Source organism: Leptidea sinapis, chromosome 14 (genome assembly GCF_905404315.1).
Source record: "Leptidea sinapis chromosome 14, ilLepSina1.1, whole genome shotgun sequence".
In the NCBI taxonomy this organism is placed as follows: domain Eukaryota; kingdom Metazoa; phylum Arthropoda; class Insecta; order Lepidoptera; family Pieridae; genus Leptidea; species Leptidea sinapis.
Window position 1 is genome coordinate 12,872,307 of NC_066278.1, and position 18,647 is coordinate 12,890,953.

Genomic DNA, 18,647 nt, shown 5'->3' on the forward strand with positions numbered 1-18,647 from the left:
CCCATTTGTCCCGAGCGGTTATGTATCGATGGCAGTTAAAGAATACATGATCTGCATCTACGATTGCGTCTGTGCAGTTTGGGCAATCTGGAGATTCCTCATGTGGAGAGTACTGTCTATAACATACGTGGCCAGAGAGGGTCAGGTAGTAGTGAATCTCCCCTTGCTTGTGGTTAACCCATGGCGCGATGTCGAGTATCAGCTGGTACTTGAAGTAGGTACTCTATTCTTGCAAATTCCTCTGTCTTTGTTTGTTTTTAAGTTCTGCTGGCATCATTGAATTTTCCGTCTTCCTGTGATAGAACATTGCTCTACGTTCTAAGCCAGTATGTCTGAGGGTAGGGTTCCAAATATGACAAAGGCAGCCTTGCCCGAGACAGTATAGTAAGCGCTCGCTATAGGGAGAGCACCGAGTCTGTGTACCACTGCGGACGCTTTGTCTCCAACAAACTCGGCATGCTTCTTGAAATTGAGTCGTGTGTCCATCAACAACGCGAGCTATCGTATGAAAGGTTGAGAGGTTGGATCTCGTGGTTTCCAACTTTTAACGATACTTTTCCATCATATTCCAGTAGGAACGCCAGTAGGCGTAGAGGACGGCTTCTGTTTTTTGCTCTGCGACTTTAAGGCCTTCTTAGTTCATCCATCTACGCACTACAGCTAAGGTGGCATCAAAGCTCCACTTAATTTACTCAATGTATTTGGATACGATGAAAATCGCCAAGTCATCTGCAAAGGCAACACTTTCTGTATGGACTGGAATATCCTGTAATAATAGCCCATCGTACCTACATGATATTCCAGAAGAGTGGGCCCAACACAAAACCTTGGGGGACGCTTCCTGTAATCTGATACTGGAATAGGGCAGACTCGGTCTCATATGCAAGGCGATTTATTGCGGCGAGACGGCTCATGATGACCTCTCCACGGGCTGAAATAAATGCATTTTTGATGTGTGGCCACAAGACAGTATATATCGGTTAACAGCATAGTGTGTAGATCGACCCTTACGGAAGCCATATTGGTTGTCTCCCAGTTGTGGCTCTGCTATGACGCCGATTCTTTCGAGGATGTTGCATTCTAATGTTTTCCCTATACCACCCAGCATGTACTGTGGGCGGTACGAGATGAGCATAAGTTGAAAAGGTCAATAAATAGTGCGGGTAAATAAATTAAAAGCACATTTAAGGGCTACGTGCCATCCTTAGATGCCATCAGGCCCAGGAGTCTTTTCATTACCAATGTTATGGCAAGCATTTATATTTGTCCTCTGTCCCTAACGGTATAGTCGATTGTCCTGTTTGCTTGTTAGTATAATGAACCTGTACAGTTTCTGTAGGGGGAAAAGTGTGGTTACAATGATGTTGAATAACTTGGGGCATTTCGAAATAGGGCGACGGCTGTCGTTTCAACTGTGACATTACAATTTTATAGGGTTTTCCCCACGGGTCCGCTTCGAGCTGCATCAGTAATTCGTCCCAAGACTTTCTCTTGCTCTCCTTGATTACTCTACTCAACAGTCTACGTACCTTATATTTATTATAATTTACGTATATATTATGTTGTATATGTATATACGTGTATGTTTGTATGTAAGTATATGTTTGTGTATGTATGGGGGTTTGTCTGTGTCTTTAAAGTGTCTTTGTGATTGGCTATGTCGTGTATATGTCCGTCAGTCTGTCCGTGTGCGAGTGTGAGTGGAGTGAAGACGATTACAGGACGAGAACTCGCGCCTCGTAGCACATACAACAATGAGTGTACTTTGTTTTCAAATTTTCGGATCGCTGGCCATCGTCCGAGTGTTGAGTGCCAGCGGTTTGCGGATTCGTGAAAAGTGAGAATAGACTGTGGCACACCAGACATGATGGGTCGGGGTAAGGAGAGATTGTTCTTTACGCGACCTTGGAAGCTGTGGTTAGTAAGGTAGGCCCGTATGGTGCGCACGAGCCTGATTGGCACTCCAAGTTGAAACAGCTTGAATACTAAGCCGTTGCGCCATATGACGAAGGCCTTCACGCCATCGGAAAACACTGCTGTGGTAGCGTGAAATTAGAGCCGTGTGAGGATGTAGTCAAAGAGTCGGTGAGCCTGTTGGGGACACGCGTGATAACCAACAATAGTAAGAAAATAGTCTTAATTGTAGGACAACTAATTAACATTATCAAACATAACTCTGGAATCGCGGTGGAGTTAAAACATCAGGCTAGTTCAATAAATATTTATTACTAATCATTCTTCTTCGTCTCCTTGCTGATATCCTCATGGTTCATTTGGATGAGCCCATTCTCATCGGCCAGCGGTAAAATCTTGCAAATAAGTGGAGACTCAACACCAAGGATGTAGTTACAAGTCCTCGGCTCGAGGAGATAGAGGGAGACCTGGGCTGGACTTGAAGAGTTCTCCAAGCACTTGAGTTTCACCTCAGTCTGTCGCGGTTTACCCGTTTCATCACACACGTCACCATTCGAATAGAAGTGTGATACAGACTTTCTTTCCTCTGTAAATAGTAATAAATTTGTTATTTTTAAAGTGATTCACATCTGGGATTAATTATACAAAATAAATTTGTAACCAAAATTTATGAAACCTGCGGGACTGGAACCCGCGACCTCTCTGGTTCCGTCCGTGCACTTTTACCAACTGAGCTAACCGTTCGAGTGACGCATGGTTCGTAAATCTCGGTACGTCTTGTTCAACTCTCAGGTTGTAATATAATACTTTTTGAAAACATAAAGAAGTGAAAAAGGTGAAAAAAAATAGTAATACACAGAAAATAAAAGAACTTTTTCAGAGGAACACTAAAAAAGAATATTGTGACAGATTCTTGTACCATTTCTCTTTCTCTCTGCGCCATTTGTTTCCAAAGTGGTAGTAGTGATTGAACTAACGCCAGTAAGCAAAGAAGTAAAAGACTTATAACTTCACTTTTTATTTCAGATACAACTTGACTGGTTAGACGTTAAAGCCCGCTCCACATTCACGCAAAATCCTCACCAATAATCATGAGTATAGATTTCGCTAATATATTTTGTCTTCACATAATTGTGTCACGAGACAGTATCGTGCGATGATTTGGAGAGTCAACATCTCCTGAGGATGCCTCCTGTAGTAGCGAAACGTCGAATCGATTAAGTCAAATATTAGCGGAATTTACACTAAAGAAAACCCACCAAATTTATTTTTAATTATATTAACTCCTACAGAAATCCTTTATCTTTTAAACGAACATAACCTAAAATGTAAAAACTAGGCAAGCAACTATTTTGTTTGATGATACCAATGATGCATTTTAAGTACAGATACACGATCGACCCATTTCTCTACATAATAACAATTGTAAATTCTAATACACAGAAATAAGTTTTCAATATTCAAAAGGCCACCAAATGTAGGCAGTACTCTCTCTCACTTATGTCGATAATTTGAATTAATATTTTTAAATTAAACAAAGATTCCCTTACATACATAGATAAACAAATAGTATAACAGAAAATGCCTCTCAGTTTCTTTTTTTATGACAATAAGACACGAGACGAGCAGGGTGTTCACCTGATGGTAATTGATACGTCCTGCCCATTACAATGTAGTGCCGCTCAGGACTTTTGAAAATCCAAAACTCTTAGAAGCAAAACAATTGCGCTAGTTAAGAGTGACAGCCCTACCCAAATTAGCTTTAGGTGCAATTCCACCTCAGCACTTTAAGTAGAACATTAGAGTGGGGAATATTTAGTTGTAAGCATAAAATAAGTATATATGGATTGTAATTAGTTAGTAGATAGATTATTGTATAATAGAGTTGCAATGTAATTTTTGAAATAAATATATTTTTTTTAAATAAACCTTGGCTCAACAACTTAATTGGAGCAGCCGGTAGGATCCCTGTAATTGTGAAAATTTTTTTTCTGTGTTGAAATCAAACTCTTTCGGCACGAAATTTTTTTTACAAAGTAAGTTTCAACGTTTAAACGGGGACCTCCGAACAAATAAATTTATTAAGTAGAGCCAAGGGTATCAGCAAGACATACAATAATACTGCAAGATCCATGGACGGAAGGACAGTACTGTGAGTAAAACTTTTCACCAATCCTGTCTATTTCCTGCCATTTTCTTTATTTATGTGTATTTTTTTGTGTTATTAGGGATTGGAAAACGCCTTGATAACGCTTGTTTAGTTTTAAATCAAAATTTTTAAAATTAAACTCTATTATAATTTTTTAATATAATTTTAAAATCATTTTATAGATTTTTTTTTGCATAATAATAACTTATAATTTCGTTTAAAATGGAAAATATTGTTAGAATACCAGTAGAACTAATTAACATTATTCCAATTTTCGATGGTGATGCAAGACTATTGTCCTTATTCTTAAAAAATTGTGAGTATATTCTTAATATGTATAGAGGAAGCCAGGTACAAAATGAATATTTATATCATGTGATTACCGGTAGATTAACGGGTAATGCCGCGAATTTAGTAGGTGAAAGAGACCAAATTAATTCCTGGGCAGATTTAAAAAGTCTATTAATTGAACATTTTGGGAACGCTAGGTCTGAGGATAGTTTAGCTGATGAATGAATTAGAATCAATAAAAATTAGCATAAATGAGAGTTATTTAGAATTCTGTCATAGAATTCAGCACTTACGTAGTATAATATTTTCAAAGATTAATGAACAAATAGAAGATGCTAACTTGAGGCAATGTAAACAAGCTATTTATGATAATATGTCACTTAATGTTTTTCTTTTTAATTTACCACCTTATTTAGTAAAAACTGTTCGTTTACGTAACGCTACTTCATTAGAAGATTCTCTAAAAATAGTATTGGACGAACAGAATTTTCAAAATTTATATAATTTAAAAAATAATTCGTTCAGAAATTCTGGTAATAATATATTTAACGGAAATTTCAATAATCAATCAAATTATCATAATCAAAATAGGTCAAACTATCATAATTATAATAATTCATATCAATCTATGGACAATTTAAACAATTTTAATCGTCATACGTTTAGCAACAAGTCGTCAATGCACCGAACAATTCAAATGCAGAATCAGCATCGTGCGGACAATGCTGCGCCTCATGTTACTGACGGTGGAACTAGGTCAAAGACTGATGTCACTATGCGAACGGTGAATTCTCGACGAATAAACTTTACAGAAAATGATAACAATTGTAATCAATTTAATAATGATAGTTACTCTTCTAACAATCAGTCGGAAAATTACTTCATACTGGCCTCTCCAATAGAGAATAAGTATATTAAAGAGACAGTTAATTTCACTGAAAATAATGGAATTTATGAAAAACATTTCAACTATAATTTAAATAAAATTTGTTTAGAGGATATGAATGAGGAAGAAAGAATTAGTACAGAAAAAATTTGTAGGGAATATAAGAAAGGATCGCAAAACTCTTACGCAGATGATTTATCGCGAATAAGGCTAAATGCTATGAATGACGATATAGAATCCATGTTAGTCAATGTTGATAATGATGATGTATATCTTAGGGACATTGTAAACGAATTAAATATGGAACTTCATAAAAATAATGATAAAATGAGCATTTCTGATTTAGAAGAAAATATAGAGCCAAATATTGTTGATAATCAGGATTCAGATGACGGGGTTACCGCAAATAGGGAAAATGATGGTATTCCAATAATAAATGAAGCCAGCAAAAACAAGGCAAATATTAGTTTTTCAATGGTTTAAAAATGAAATATTAGTTAATGATATATCTAATAATAAACAACGCATCTTAGAGGTACATTTACCAGCAAATAAAGATAATTTAGTAAAAGATTTCCTTAAAGAATATATTAATCCAAAAAATAAATATTTTATCTATTTTGAATGTCCACTTTTCAGACAAACGTTTTCTAAAGTTGTCATTAAACTATTTAAGAACGGTACTGTAAAGTTAGTAGAATGTACAGAAAGAATAGTTAACTTAACAGATTCAGAACAGGATCAAAGAGATATTGTGTTAAAATATCATGAAGGCAAAACATGTCATAAATAATAATGTATAAATGAAACTTTTCTTAAAATTAAATGGCACTATTGGTTTTGCAATATGAGAGAAACTATCACGGCTATTATAAATGCTTGTGAACACTGTAAGAAAATTAAAGTTAGAAATAAGAAACAGGGTAAAGAAGCCCCTGAGATTAAAATAGGTGATAAGATTATATTATATTTTTCATAAAAAAGATTTTTATGAAAAATACTAGAACTAGGAAATCAAAATTTTTGCCTAGATTCGAAAGCAAAAGTAATAGACAAACCCATTAGAAATATTATACCAGTAGAGTTAAATAAAAGAAAAACGAGAGTCTCAATTAAAAATATTAAGTGTCCACCCCACCACAGGGCAGGGTTAGTGTTGATAGCAATGAACCATGTAGTTCTAAACCTGGAACTTCTGGATATGAACAACAGTCCAGGTATAGAAGCATTGAAAGTGGGAACAGCAGTGATGAAGAGTAATCATTGGACAATATTTAAAAGCTTAGATTTAGGTAATTTAGCTTCGGAAATATATAAAAATAAGCAACAATTTAAAAGTTTAATCAATGTTTTAAATAAAGAAGAGTATTTTAAGAATGATTTATTAGGATTAGACGAGCAAACGTTAGAATTAATACATTTAACAGAGGATAGATTAAACCAAATTTTACCATACAAAAGGGTAAAAAGAGCTATTTTTAGTCCTTTAGGCTCTTTAGTTAAAGTTATTTCAGGCAATTTGGATGAGCAGGATGCTAAATATTACAATTTTGAAATAAGCAAATTAAAAAATGAAGAACATTCAGTGGAACAACGAGTCTCATTAATGCAAAAAGCTTTTACTAAATTTGTCAATGTTTCAGAAGGTCTCAATTCAAATATTGAACTTCTTAAGTCACAAAGCAACGGGTTAGCATCGGATATGCGAAGTAAAATTAGTTACAATATTCTATTAATGAATAAATTTTACAGTATTCTAAATAACTTTCTAACAATATTTGATATCATTCAAGAGGTAGAAACTGCTATAGCTTTTAGTAAACTACATACGTTGCATCATTCAATCATTAATTCAACAGAATTATTAGATATATTTACAAAAATAGAGAAGCATTTTAAATTAATTTATCCAGCTAGTATAGAAAATTTAATGAAGTTAGAACATAATCTTATAGTAAAGTCGTATTTTAATGGTGATAAGTTAATTTTTGTAGTAGAAATTCCTCTTATAGATAATTATATTATTAAATATATATTTTATAAAATAATTCCTATTCCCATTTTTGATTCCAAAACACATGAAACCCTTAAAATAATTCCTAAGTATCCATTCATAATGGTGAATCGTTTGAAGTTCAGACCTGTCGTAAAACCATGCGAGGAAATAGAAGACTCCAAATATCTATGCATGGAAGATAATATGTTTCCATATCCTGAGGAAACTTGTATAGAAGAAATTATGATGCTAAAGAAATACAATCACTGTTCTCATCATTTAATTAAAATCGAAAGTACCAAATTACAAAAGGTATATATATACAGCCATCATTGGTTACTCTATACAGAAGAAAATTTAGTAATTACAGAGTATTGTGGTGAAGAAGTACAGCGACATGAATTACAAGGAACATATATTATTTCACCACATCAATCTTGTAGAACTGAAATTGGCAATACTTTCATTGAACCATCTTTGAATTCTACAGATATAAGCTATAAACTTTCAATAATATCAATGCCAAATCTACGTGGAACACTGAAGACAAGAGAAAAACAACTTGATCTTCGAAATGTAGACTTCAGTGATGTGAAAGAAATTTTGAACAGTGCTAAATATAGTGTTAGTGAAAATAAAATTCAAGAATATGTGGTGATGGACAAAGTTAGTGTATGGACTTTTATTTTATATGTTATTATTTTCTTATTTATCATTTTTGTTTTATATAAATTCAATTTTTTTCGAAATTATCGTGAGCCTAAGAAGTCTTCCGATAATTTCTCGCTTAAGGAGGGGGGAGTTAAGAGTGACAGCCCTACCCAAATTAGCTTTAGGTGCAATTCCACCTCAGCACTTTAAGTAGAACATTAGAGTGGGGAATATTTAGTTGTAAGCATAAAATAAGTATATATGGATTGTAATTAGTTAGTAGATAGATTATTGTATAATAGACTTGCAAAGTAATTTTTGAAATAAATATATATTTTTTAAATAAACCTTGGCTCAACAACATAATTCGCTCGTAACATTGCGACATAAGATGTTAAGTCTCATTTGCCCAGCAATTGTACAAGTTACGTCGCCCATCAGACCGAAACACAATAGCACACTTACACATTACTGATTCACGGCAAAAATTGGCGCCGTTGTGGTACCCATAATCTAGCCGGCGTGCTGTGCAAAGGAGCCTCCCAAAAATACCTAAATGAATATATAATGCAACTTTACCTATAGGTTTAGGCGCTTTTCCCCGATTATCCTTGATCCAATTCAAATGAGCTTCCTCGTCGAACTTCCCTAGCGTCAATGTAGTTTTCTCTCCATTACGTTCTACATGGTATTGTGTCACATGTTTACCGAAACAGAACTCGTATTTCCACCAACCGGTACCCTGAAATAATCACAAAGTTCTTTTAGCACAACGCTTTTATTTTATTGTTCAGTACATGATCAAGCGAATGAAGATAATTTATGGGAATTTGAATCAAAATATACTGGCAATATACACTCTATTGGAAAGTCACTCTATAAGAAACATCTTTACCGAGAAACAAAGGCTATAAATTATAGTTTCAATAGAAAATTAGAGTTTTAATGTTGCCAAATGCCAATACAAGTAATATTACATATTCAAAAAAAAGAAAAGAAAGAGATTTACATCTTTTCGTCATTTCTTTTTACTACGTGACGTACCTTTTCTAGACGTTTTCCATTGGTCTTATGTTGTACCTATCTTTAAAAGCGGTGATAAGCATGATGTAAAAAATTACCATCCTATTTCAAAACTAATTTGCATCCCGAAGATATTTTAAAACATGGTTTGATAATATTACCCGTTAAGACCTATACTAATTGAACGGATGCTCGGATTTATTAACAGAAAATCTACGGAAACTATCCTTTCTGAATTTACTGATTTTGTGCACAATGGACAAAAGATATCAGGTGGAGGCCGTGTACACAGATTTTTTTATGGCATTTGATAAACTATCTCACTCTATTCTTACTCGTACCTCAGTAACCGTAGCCAAGCAGTAACCATAAAGGGTTACTGCTCATCTTTTATTCCAATTCCAGCCGGGGTACCCCAAGGATCCCATTTAGGTCCTTTACTATTTAGGCCTATCTCAGACGGCAATATTTGTGCTATTGAGTCTGCGACTTACAAAAAGTCTGCATTGCGCGGAAAATGTCTTTGGCAGATATTATACAGACTCGACACACACGACGTACACTTTTGGCCATTTTGTCGGCAGAACTGAAGGGAAGTACACGCAATGGAAATTCAGAGATGGCGGTGTATTATTTCGTACTTGAGAAATAAAAAAGAAGAAATAGAGAATTTTGGATTCATCCTATTCTCTCAGAAGGATTATTAAGGGGACTTTTTCATATTAAACATTCAGTTATAAAACTATATCCAAATAAATTTGCACACTTCATCCCACAATTTTCTTTTACATCGATGTCTAGCGCCATGATACACGTCAATCACTAGTCCTGAGTGAAGTGAGCGTCCTCTGCGTTAGCGCGTGTTGTCGCGAACGTTATATTTTTTGGCGTACTTATTGTACGACGCGTTGTGGCGCGGTCTGTTAGATCTACGAGGAGTCAGACTTTTTGCGGGTCGTATGCGTACTGGGGTAGGGTACTGCATATAATTCTATCGGTTTTATTATCACAGACTAAAAAGTGCGTCACGGATAGTCTGCCGTCTGCTGAATGCTGATTATAATAAAATATTTGAAATTATTAAATGTATTAATGATTGTATAGACTTCCAGAATAATTTTCTTCTATCGAGTCCTCTCTCGAGAAGGTCGCGGAATGGGGTAAATTGAACCTTGTTCAATTAACCCCCAGAAGACTCAAGTTTGCGCGTTTACCACTTAAAAAAACCCCATTTGTCGTATCACCGCTCTTCGAGAACACTTCTCTTAAAGCCGCGCCTAGTATCGGAATACTAGGTCTCGAAATCTCGAGCGATTGCCAATTCCGTGGCCATCTGGAGGGTAAAGCCAAATTGGCTTCGAAGAAGCTGGGCGTCATCAATAGAGCACGGCAATACTTCAAGCCGGTCCACATTCTAGCGCTCTACAAAGCGCAGGTCCGGCCACACATGGAGTATTGCTGTCATCTCTGGTCTGGCGCACCCCAGTATCTGCTCGATCCATTTGACCGCTTGCAACGTAGAGCAGCTCAAATTGTCGGGGACTCAGTGCTCTGTGAACGGCTGGATCTCTTGGCGTTGCGTAGAGACGTCGCTTCATTGTGTGTCTTCTACCGCATTTATCACGGGGAGTGTTCCGAAGAGCTGTTTAACCTGATTCCTGCCGCCGAATTCCACCTTCGCATGACACGCCACAAGTTAGGATTTCATCCCCACCATCTGGATGTGTGGCGGTCCTCCAGTGCGGTTTTCAAGGAGCTTTCTCCCTCGTTCTACAAAGCTATGGAATGAGCTTCCTTGTGCGGTGTTTCCGGGACAATACGACATGGGTACCTTCAAAAAAAGCGCGTACACATTCCTTAAAGGCCGGAAACGCTCTTGTGATTCCTCTGGTGTTGCAAGAGAATGTGGGCGGCGGTGATCACTTAACACCAGGTGACCCGTACCGTCGTTTGTCCTCCTATTCCATAAAAAAAAAATTTGGATCGACTTAAGTTGCTATTATTACATTTACTCGAAAAAGTTTAACTTGTGATTAGATAAAATAAAAATTAAATAACGAAATGATTTCCTAAGTTCGTATAGTTAAAGATCTTGGAGTTAATAGACTCTAAATTACTATTTGATGGCCACGTCCTTGTTTTTATTATTTATTATGATTATTATCTAGTTAAATTAATTGTTTATATTATTAGTAATTTATTTTTCGATTATGATCTCTCTCTATCCCTTTATTTTTTAATTTGTTCGATTTTTATTAATATTATTAATTCAATTATGTTTTGCATCTTCTAATCCCAACTTTGATATTATATATTTTTGTAGCATTGGGAACTGTTATTGGTTAAGTTTTATTAATGTATTTCTATAGTATTGTTTGTTTCCAATATAGATAAATGATAAATAAATAAAATATAAGTTTTAAAATCACTACTTGCAAAGAATGTATGTACTATATTGTTTTTCAGTTCTTTCACACGCTTTTATTGTAATTTATATGGAAAAACAACGTATGACGGGTCAGCTAGTATGTAAATAAATATTCAACAACTTACTCCATGCAAACAGTCATCACCGTTGAGGAAGGCCCGTACTGGTGAATCATCGTTCACTGGCGCCAGCTTTGATTCAATTGACGACAACTTATTCTCTGAAGGTCCACTGTCATCAGTAAGCGGATGCAACTCGAACTTCAGATGTGTTTCACCGTCCTGTAACATTGGATATAAAATTTAATAGTAAAATCCGTGATGTATACAATCAGTCGCTAGATGGCGCTAAACGCTAAATAATCGGTTGGCTAAGATAAACCCATTACTTTTTCAATGAAGTACCTACCAACTTACAATCTATGTAGGATACTGATCGAAGGTGGTTTTAAATAAAATCACAAAATCATTTGTAGCCACGCCTATAAAACTTGTTTACATATTGCCAGAATATTTTAGAATTATTAAAAATTTTAAATATATATAACAATTAATTCAATAATTAATATAAAATTAAGATCCTTTCATTAAATGAATAGTCATTTTACTTTAGGGATCTGGTGTAACCTTAGCCAGTGTTTGTAAAAAAAAGCGTAACATTATACCTATATTTTGTATAATTTCAAAATGATATAGATTTTAAATCGTACAAACCTGTTGATAATGTAACCTGATGGTAAGTGATCACCTCCACCCAAACACTCTTGCAAGACCAGAGGATAAGGGCGAATTACTAATACATTTCATATCAATGTGGAGGTAATTTTGGTTATACATCGAAGTAAATTCCCACATAAGACCGCACTGTGGTGGCACACATTACGCCACACATCGATAAGGTGGGGATAATATCTTAATTTTTGGCGTTTAGTGCGATAGAAAAATTCGTCGGCAGGATTCTGAACACTCCTCGTATGTCATAGGATATATGATAAAAAGAATGAATAATAAATTATAACAGCAGAAACATCAAATTATGTGAAAACACTACAAGTATAAAACAGTTTCTCTGGTAATAAGTTGCTTTAGATCTTTAAAATAATCTAATAATTATTATTAGCTACCTACTACTTATTGTATACATTAAATATTTTTATATAAATACAAATAATTTACTTTACCTTATCAATTTTCTCAACTTTCAAAACAGCAAGTACATCTTTAGCATCATTTTCCTAAACATGCCAACATAGGTGTTAATCAAACAAAATAAAAACAAAATATACAAAAGGAAAGTTCTAAACTACAGCTAACTTGAAAATAAAAATGAAGGCAAAATAACACAAAATATTTAAATAAAAAATTTAGGAATGTGATATCTAAATAACTCATACTGAATCTAATCATGCTTATTGTAAACCTAATATATAATACTTACATTATGTCCTAATCTTATTGACTGATGGTTCATTCTCAAGCTCTCAACTTCAAATTGCAATAGATTACGAGGTTTCTTTGGTGTATCACCCATTGCAAAACAATCAATGGAATTCTCTTCTAAGACTTGCGGCTTAAACTTGGGATGGTCACAGAGAAGTCCTGATAAAATCACTATTTCATATTCACAAGATACAGTCTCCTTCATCGAGTATACTTCATGTTTTCCGTGAGTGTAGCAAACATACAAAATGCGAGTCTTACGTGGCTGACCACTGATCTCGCAAAACGTGCCTGAAATACAAAAATAATTTCTTATCAGTACTGTATGGTATGTACCAAACGTATTAAAGCTCTCCTTGGTTGGACCCATTCTGTTTGCAATTAGAGCTCCTGCTTCCATAATTAAATTCTTTCATTGGGGTCAATTTTATGTGCATGGTGGTCATTCCAATCAGCTCTGCACCTGCCAGAAGTTCAGAATCTTTCTGGGATGTTCTCAGATTTCTAGGATAATCTTGTTTTTGCGGATTTTTTCCCATTGATTGGACATTCCTCATCAAGTGGGCTTAATTTTTTTATTGTTGTATATAAGAAGACACAGTGGGCGAGGGCAGCGCAGGACCTTTGGGGGAGGTCTTGGAGATCTTTGGGGGAGGACTTTGTCCTGCAGTGGCTATCTTCCGGCTGATGATGATGAAGAAGACGAGAAGAAGTGGTGCCAGCCTTTTAGGTGAAAGTTGGTACCCATCTCTTAGGACCTGGAAGCACCTTTTACAAAAGTTCAAATATAAATTTGTTATAGGTGTAAGATTATTCCTTGACAACCACTACTATGGACTAACTTTAAACATTCAGATGGCGAATATGACTTCTATTTTATGTATTCAGAATAATTATGATACATATTGTGATCTGAAATTTTTGTACGACTACGAATTTTGGCATTTATAATAATTATATTATAAACAAAGAAAAATACTCTAAATGTGACAATTCAATTTGGGCCCAAAACCTAGAGTGCAGGTCAATGAAAAAAACATTTTCAAAGTTTTAAGAATCCTTATCATATTTTGATACTTTTAAAGACGAGAGAAGGAACTGATACTTTAGCTGTGTTAAAAGATATTTAAGTTTTGATATTCTCCTACATTTCGCCAATAACCGAGATAACCAAATGCAAGACTTCCTCCACCTATAGGATTAGATAAGATATTAGTGATGCAGAATGAGCATTAACTGCTAATATAAAAAAATATTATTTAAAATGTATTGGTCTGTTTTATTTTTTTAGTAGAACTGAACAAAACACGACTATATTTGTTAGACTGTATGTATGTATTTATTATTTATTTTTATGAAAATACGGGACGAGACGTGCAGGACGTTCAGCTGATGGTAATTGATGCGCCCTGCTCATTACAATGCAGTGCCACTCAGGATGTATGTGCAATAAGCTAAAATAAAGCTGGTAAGGAAAGGTCCATGAGTAGAAGTACAAAGAGGAGTCAGACAGGTTACCCTTTACCTCCCAAGCTCTTCACAGCAGTATTGGAAGAAGTTTTCTGGAAACTAGATTGGACACAGAGGGCCCTAAATATAAACGGCGAAATGCTGTCCCACCTAAGGTTTGCTGATGACACAATAATTACCGCAATAAAGATGAATTGCAGTTTATGCTTGAAGAACTTGACACAGATAGCAGAGATGTGGGACTGTCAATGAATGCAAAATAGACAAAAGCTATGACAAATGGAAAAGCTATTATGGAATTAAATAATATGTTTATTGAGGTCAAAAAATATCTCTTCAAGAATCATCAAATAAGGAAATTGATAGGAGAATTGGAAATTTGTGGGAAAGGTTCTGGTCCCTAAAATCTATCCTAAAAAATGGACAATCAAACATACTTATTAAAAAGAAGCTGTTTAACACATGTATATTGCCAATTCTTAAGCATAATGCAATAGGTTGAAGATAAGCCGGCGAGCCATGGAAAGAAGCATGATCAGCAAAAAGAGAATAGACAAGAAACATAATAAAAATTTCAGACACAAAACAAGAGTATCCGATTTTGCTTATGCTATAAAGAGTCTAAAATGGAAATGGGCTGGACACCTGATGTGAGGACCTGATAAATGCAAGAGAAAAAGAGGGAGGCAAATTAGAAGATAGGAAGATGAAATAGTGAAAATGGTTGGAAGAACCTGGATTAGACTATATGAAAATAAAGAAGAGTGGAGAAGAACAGGGGAGGCCTTCGCACAGAGGCACACAGACAATTAAGTTATTAAGTATTTAGATAACAGTCATGAATTAGGATTTCTTTTTGTCTGAATAAAAGGCTATTATTATTATGTGCAATAGGAAATTATGTTGCAAATAATCTCTGAATGAGATTATAAAAACATTTTCACAAATATGAACATTTCTTTCTCCTTGAAAAGTGTATTAAAATATCCAACCTTCATTTCCTATTAGCATATACAATATTGAGCTTATTGGTGTCTTATGAAATGATCAGATCAATGTGGTCAATCATTTGGTATATTGTTTTACTGGCAGGCACTTGACTTTGGGCCCAAGTTATTATGAAGTTAGTCCCTGTTCTTTCAATTCTGTCTCATAGGCAGCACAAACTTTTAAAATGATGGCAAAATGTTATCAGCACTCCATGCATAATTTAAACTAAATTATCCTGGCTAGAAAATTAACCAATTTAAACAAATGAATGAAATACCAATCAGTTTATGATTGTGAACTAATTTTATTATCAATGAACCGAAACATGGGTACCTTCAAAAAAAGCGTGTACACCTTCATTAAAGGCCGGCAACACTCTTGTGATTCCTCTGGTGTTGCAAGAGAAGGCGGTGATCACTTAACACCAGGTGACCCATACACATGTTTGTCCTCCTATTCCATAAAAAAAAAAAAACAATTTGGCAAACTGATGACTACTTTTCTGCTCTAAAATCCTAAAGTTTATTAAAACTTTATAGCTCAATAACACAAATAGTAATATTGATACATCTCTAAATATGAAGAGATTTTCAACTAGATGGAAACACTCATCAAGCCAAAAACTCCAAACATTGCCCAGGATTTGTGACTGAGGTTTTATATCACCTGTAGGTTTATACAGAATGGGCCCAATTAAAACCTTTAATTGTGGAAACATTAGGCCCTATACACATAACATAATATTAACTTATCTCAGGTTTATGATATTACATGAATATGGTATTCACTTAGATAGAGCATATGTCTATATAGAGCCTTTTGCTGCAAGACAACTGGTGAAAACAGGCAGGTTTATTACTTTAGTGTGTGTGACATGCTATGGCTTACACTCGCGGTTTCTATGTCACTTTGTGTTAGTGTGCTTGTATTGCTCAAAATAGAGTTTAACTGTCGACCTCAATTTATTTCTACTGTTTCATAGCTGTACATTCTATCTAGCCATATAAATGATCTAAGGCTATTCATATATATATATAATATACAAGAAACCTGGATGTTAAAAAAGAGATTTCATGTACACTAAGATGTAAAAATTTAATTAGAAATAGACATTTACCATCACCCATAACAAGTTCTACATATGGCAGAGTGTATCCCTCAACCTTGGTCGTCATCAGTTCCTTATTAGGGTCATAAGCTGTACTCAATTCTTCAAGAAACTTTGTATATTGCTCTGTTGGCCACCGGCCCAGGTAATATTCATGTGTCTTCGGTTGTTTACCTAAAAAAAAGTAATTTTTTAGTAAGAATAGAATATTATCTTTTTCTCAGAAAACATATCAATTAGTGTTTATTGGTATAAAGTATAAGTATAGAAGTCATAGAATATATAAATTAAGAATCTTATATAAAAATATCACTTTGTTATAGTAGGTAAATACTTTTGGTATTGCTATTTATGAGAAATCTTAAGAATATATTGCTGATTATTGAAGATATCAATGATCTACAGTATATTTGTTTCTTAATACTTTCACTGGTAGCCCTAGGAAGGCCTAAAGCTAGCAATGGGTGGCGAAAATCATGCTTTAGAGTTCTAGACTCTTTTTAACACACATGGAGTGATTTACAGCAGAGTTGAATTATTGTGTGTAAAAACACATATTATGTTATATTGATTCAAAAACATTTTGTGTTTTTACACTTAATTTTAGAAGTCAATAAAATTATCTGTTCAGAAGCAAATGGAGAGCTGAAATAAGAGAATACATCCAACTCTCAAACTCCCCTTGTATCCTTTTTTGGACTCTTTTTTTAATACAACTAGCTGACCCCGCAAACGTTGTTTTGCCATATAAAGTATAATTCACGCGATAGTTTTATAAGTAATTAAATATTGCCTATATTATAGCCTGTACATCATTTTGTTCTATTGTCAATAGTTTTTGCAGCGCACGCAAAAATAGGTTTTCGATTTTACACCTTGTGTTACAAAATAGCAATTTTATTACGGATCCCTAATTTTGAAAAAAAAACATAGCCTATAGCCTTCCTCGATAAATGGACTACCCAACACTGAAAGAATCATTCAAATAGGACCAGTAGTACCAGAGATTAGCGCGTTCAAACAAACAAACAAACACTGCAGCTTTATAATATTAGTATAGATTACTTATTTCCCTACCTCTCATGTCCATTAATTCCATCAATGTTTTGAAAAGCTAACAAATATATGCATATGAAGTGTTACCTTCACGGTCTTCATGATATTGACGGGCATGTCTACCATGACAGACTTCATAACTCCAATATCCTTCTAGTCGATATGAGCAAATTTTTTGAGAAAATATTGGTTTTAGCAGCTCTAATGGAGTTGGCCCTGTGTAATCTTCAGAACTTGAGGTACCCTTACTGTGTAGAATAGGTAGGTGACATGCATATTGTTCACTGAATGATGTTGTCACTTGCAAGAGGTCTTTTTGCTAAAATATGGTAGTTATCAAACATATTATGCACTACAATCTGTTTATAATAGAAATATTTAGATATACAAGTAGTTAGTACACAGACATGGCTAAAAGCGAAACAGCTTCCCTTCAAGGTTGATATTGGAATGGTAAAGGATAAATTTATTTATCCTTTTTTTTATGATCATTTGTTGAGAATAGCAGGAAACAAGTTTTAGGAATGAATAAAAAGTAGAGAACAAGTAATAACTTTAGTGCCACTACACTAAATATGCAATTAATTATCTTTTAAATAATACTTTACCAATATCATTCTAATTTATTAGGTACACACCTCAGTTTTAACTCTTGTTTCCACAAAGTTCTCAAGTTTTCCAGGCCAATTTATTCTAAATAATATAGTATCATCAAAGCCTTTAAAATCATGTTCAATGCAAAGTACAGATCCAACTATAAAAACTAAGTGGCAATAAGTCTTCATTTTAAACCTAGGCTTCGGTATTTAGTATTGTACTATTTAGATTCTTATTTCTTGTTAGAACTCTTACTACTAATATTATATGCTACCATAGTTCGAAATTTAAATTATGAGATGTTACCAATATAAAATATTTTTAATCGATTTAGTTAGATAATAGATTATAAAATATTAGAGAACTTGGTATAAAATATAAACTGTAAATGCACTTTCAAGTTTCAATTCCACTGCTTACAACTTAAGAGCTAATTTTGATTTATTTAATAATTCTGTCACTGTCATTATCTACGATGTCAAAATGGGCCTGACTTGGTAGACACCGCAGACAACACGTAAGTAGCTCTACCTGCAATTTTATTGGCTATCTGTCATAGAGTCACACTTTGACCTTTGCTTCCCCGTGTTGTAAAATAGGGGATTAGTCCAAGCCCAAGTATGTGGCGAGTAAGGGCTTTCGAAGTGGG

At 34.5% G+C, this 18,647-nt stretch overlaps 1 protein-coding gene across 2 annotated transcripts; it reads right to left on the reverse strand.

Moving 5' to 3' along the window:
* Nucleotides 1-2,207: 2,207 nt before the first annotated feature.
* LOC126967995 (endoplasmic reticulum lectin 1) lies at nucleotides 2,208-18,366 on the reverse strand. Of its 2 annotated transcripts, XM_050812758.1 has the most exons (8): nucleotides 18,040-18,363; nucleotides 17,489-17,720; nucleotides 16,355-16,519; nucleotides 12,776-13,068; nucleotides 12,519-12,572; nucleotides 11,464-11,619; nucleotides 8,467-8,629; nucleotides 2,208-2,500 (listed from the first exon to the last, which is right to left on the reverse strand). In XM_050812758.1, the coding sequence occupies exons 1-8, from the start codon at nucleotides 18,184-18,186 to the stop codon at nucleotides 2,229-2,231; spliced, it is 1,482 nt and encodes a 493-aa protein (XP_050668715.1). In that variant the 5' UTR covers nucleotides 18,187-18,363; the 3' UTR covers nucleotides 2,208-2,228. The 2 variants fall into 2 exon arrangements, with proteins under 2 accessions (XP_050668715.1, XP_050668716.1); XM_050812759.1 differs by lacking the exon at nucleotides 12,519-12,572 and having other exon boundaries at nucleotides 18,040-18,366.
* Between the last annotated feature and the right edge of the window lie 281 nt (nucleotides 18,367-18,647).